Genomic DNA, 2,911 nt, shown 5'->3' with positions numbered 1-2,911 from the left:
ATGGATAAAATCAAGGCAGATTTGCTTAAGTCTGGTCACGTGGACCCTCAACAGCACCTGTTGCCAACACAGCTCTGCAGGATAACATGAAGTAAATGTGTGTGTGTGTGTGTCCCCCCATAACTTTTCAGTCTCTTGCTCCTTAAATCATTTCCCCACACTCTGGTGAACCACTATCCCAGCAGCCCCACAAGTCCTGAGTGGTCCATTCATGGAGCTGTGCGATGCAGGTCGACCTAGCAGTTGAAATAATGTGAGTGACTCCCAGGGCCTTGGGCAGGGCCATCCAGGCCCAGCACTGCTCACTATTTCAGGTCGTTGTTGATGACCACACTGTCATGCATGTCACAGTACGTTGTCATCTTCTTCCTCTTGCCAAAGGTGGAGAAGCTGTTCTTGTTCTCCTGGCCCAGGAAGAGGGGCCCATCTTTGCTGGAAAGCAGAGTGGGGGTGCCAGGGATGTAGACGTTGTGCTGATAATCCAGAGCTGGGATGTAACCCGGGTACAAGGGGCTGTACTGGGGTGTCCAGATGCTGTTGGTGCCTGCTGAAGCCTTCTGGAATTCTGGAGGAAAGATGAGAGTGAGAGCGGCTCAGGGGAGGTCACACCCGTAGCTCAGCGGGACAGTCATATCCATGTCCCAGGGTGCAAGCCTGTGGCCGTGTGTCACCAACCACCCTTCTGGAGCCCAGATAGCTCTTTCCCCCCACAAAACTCTGCCACTGCTAGAAACGGGGATGTGTCCCCCCCACTGCACCTCCACAAAGCAACGAGAGAGTCTGGTCTTCCCAGCCCCAAAACCCCAGTACTAACCAGAGACAGGGGTCACCAGTGTGCGCAGCCTCTCATGCTCCTTCTGGAGGGCTCTGCGGATTCCCCCCACGTCCTCCAGGCTCTGGGAGCTAAAGAGAAGAGACCAGTTCAAAGCTGCGTTGGAGATAATCTCCCCGTCCCCGCACCCACCTTCCACCTGCTTCCCCTGTTCCCACAGTGCAGCATTTGGTACCTCTTCAGGGCAGGTCGCTGCGTGCTCGGAGGCAGCCAGTCCGTGTTGGGCTGCTTGATCTGGAAAACACAAGGAAGGGCGAAGCTGGTTATTGGGACCCTCTGTTAACCAGCCCAGCTCTGCCAGCACAAGACTCCAGTAGCTGGGAGTGCAGCACCCCGTCTCCTCTTTTCCTGTGCCCTTTGTGAAGAAGCAAGCAGCACATTCCCATTTTAGGGAAACTGAGGCAGTGTGGAATCAGCCTGTTCCCTTCTGGACCTTCCCCACCCTCCGCAGACACTGGGGTTGGCTGGGGCTTGCTTTCTCTCCCTGGAGTTTAATTGCCAAGGTCTGTCCTTCCAGGCAGAGAGAGGAGCTTCTCCTATTTCTGTTAATTTTAAAAAGCCCTTTTTGTCACGCGATGGTTCCTGAGACAGGCACCGAAGGGGGAGAGGTGCGGAAACTGGCTGCAAAGGCAACATCCCAGGGGGGCTGCAAACACGTAGGGGAAAATCCCATTAATGCATTAGAGAAGTGAGTCCAGCCGTGCAAGGAGGCATGTGGGGAGAGCCTCTTGGCAGTGAGTCTTGGGATCTCCTTGGAAGGGTTGTTTTATTAAAAGTCAAATGTAAGTGGATTAGACGCCTCATCACTCTCCATCCTTGTAATCGCGTTTCGAAAAGAGTCTTTCATCGGGAAAATTAGACATCACTCATTTCAATACCTAACAAATGCTGACATCAAAATCCTGCCCCAAAGACCCCACTCCCTCCCCACTGGCACAGACCAGTGCGGCACAGCGGCCAGGCCTGGATGCCAGAACCAGGGACACAGGTGGGGCCAGCAAGGCCGGTATGAGCTCTGGGTGCAGCAGCAGGACACTGCAGACCCCCACCAGAGAGGGGGAGGTGGAGCGACAGAGACGCTCAGGCTGTCCCAGTGTGAATTGCTCGCTTGCATGAAGGAGATGCCACCCCCACCATCCTACCTCTCTGGGGGCACCAGAGCCTCTAATGGGTGCAAAAGGTGCTGGGAAGGGGTTTTGTCTTGCCTCAGCTGAGCCTGACGCTCCCCCGAAAATTAGACCCGTCAGGAAGCTCTGCGAAGAGTTTCCCATGCCTGACAGCTCCTAATTCCTACACTGATCAAAGGCGACTGTTATTCTCTGGGAAAAGCTGTGCCTAGTTTCTCTCACAGCAAAGGCTGAGAGAGGGGGCTGGGGGGACCTGTGGAGCACCAGTAAGCATCACCGGGCACAGCGTTACCTGCTTGGAGACTTGGAGATGCTGGCCTGGCTGGGACCGCTTCCCGGGGTCCTTCTCGTTGTTCCGGGGGGGGCTGCAGGGTTTGAGGAACATGAAGTCACTCTGGGCAGACTCAGGACCGAGGCAGACCTTGTAGCAGTAGCCCGGGGGTCTGCCCCCGGGCATGTCAAGGCAGGTGGCAGCCACGGTCCCTGTGGGGGGCTGTGCCATCAGGTTGGATGTCTTCAGGCCATCAGAGGAGGATCTGGACCTGGGGCAGCAGCGGCAGCGAGGCAGTGAGCAGCTGTCACCTTGGCTGCAGTGCCGCTCTCTGTGGCACCGAATGGCTGTGAGGATGAGGATGGCAAGAAGGAAGGTGAAGGAGATGGAGCCCAGGGAGACGAGGAGGTAGAGGGTGAGTGGGGAGGATGAGGAGGCCTCAGGGGGGAGGCTAAACTCGCTGAAGTCGGAGAGAGTCTGAGGCATGGTCTCCACCACTGAAAGCAGGAGGGACATGGTGGCAGAGAGGGCTGGCTGCCCGCTGTCCCGCACCTGCACCACCAGCTGCTGCCGGGTTGCGTCCTGCTCCAGAAAGGAGCGGAGGGTGCGCAGCTCGCCTGTGTCTGGTGCCACACTGAAGAGGGTAAAATCAGTGGCCTGGCGGGGCTGGTAGGAGAGGCG

At 56.9% G+C, this 2,911-nt stretch overlaps 1 protein-coding gene across 1 annotated transcript in view; it reads right to left on the bottom strand.

Moving 5' to 3' along the window:
- Window positions 1–305: 305 nt before the first annotated feature.
- Window positions 306–2,911, bottom strand: part of LOC104499435 (protocadherin-10-like) — a gene marked incomplete at its 5' end in the record, with an annotated part of 4,643 nt that continues 2,037 nt past the window's right edge. Inside the window, 4 exons of the mRNA XM_010142940.1 lie at window positions 306–565; window positions 815–903; window positions 1,008–1,066; window positions 2,252–2,911. The exon at window positions 2,252–2,911 is cut by the window's right edge and continues 1 nt beyond it. Coding sequence (XP_010141242.1) covers window positions 306–565; window positions 815–903; window positions 1,008–1,066; window positions 2,252–2,911 — 1,068 coding nt within the window. The remainder of the gene's footprint in view (window positions 566–814; window positions 904–1,007; window positions 1,067–2,251) is intronic.

The sequence above is a fragment of the Buceros rhinoceros genome, unplaced genomic scaffold, assembly GCF_000710305.1.
Source record: "Buceros rhinoceros silvestris isolate BGI_N320 unplaced genomic scaffold, ASM71030v1 scaffold28089, whole genome shotgun sequence".
Classification (NCBI taxonomy): Eukaryota; Metazoa; Chordata; class Aves; order Bucerotiformes; family Bucerotidae; genus Buceros; species Buceros rhinoceros.
The sequence above is the reverse complement of the archived record's forward strand: the minus strand, read 5'-3'. Positions and strand labels throughout refer to the sequence as shown.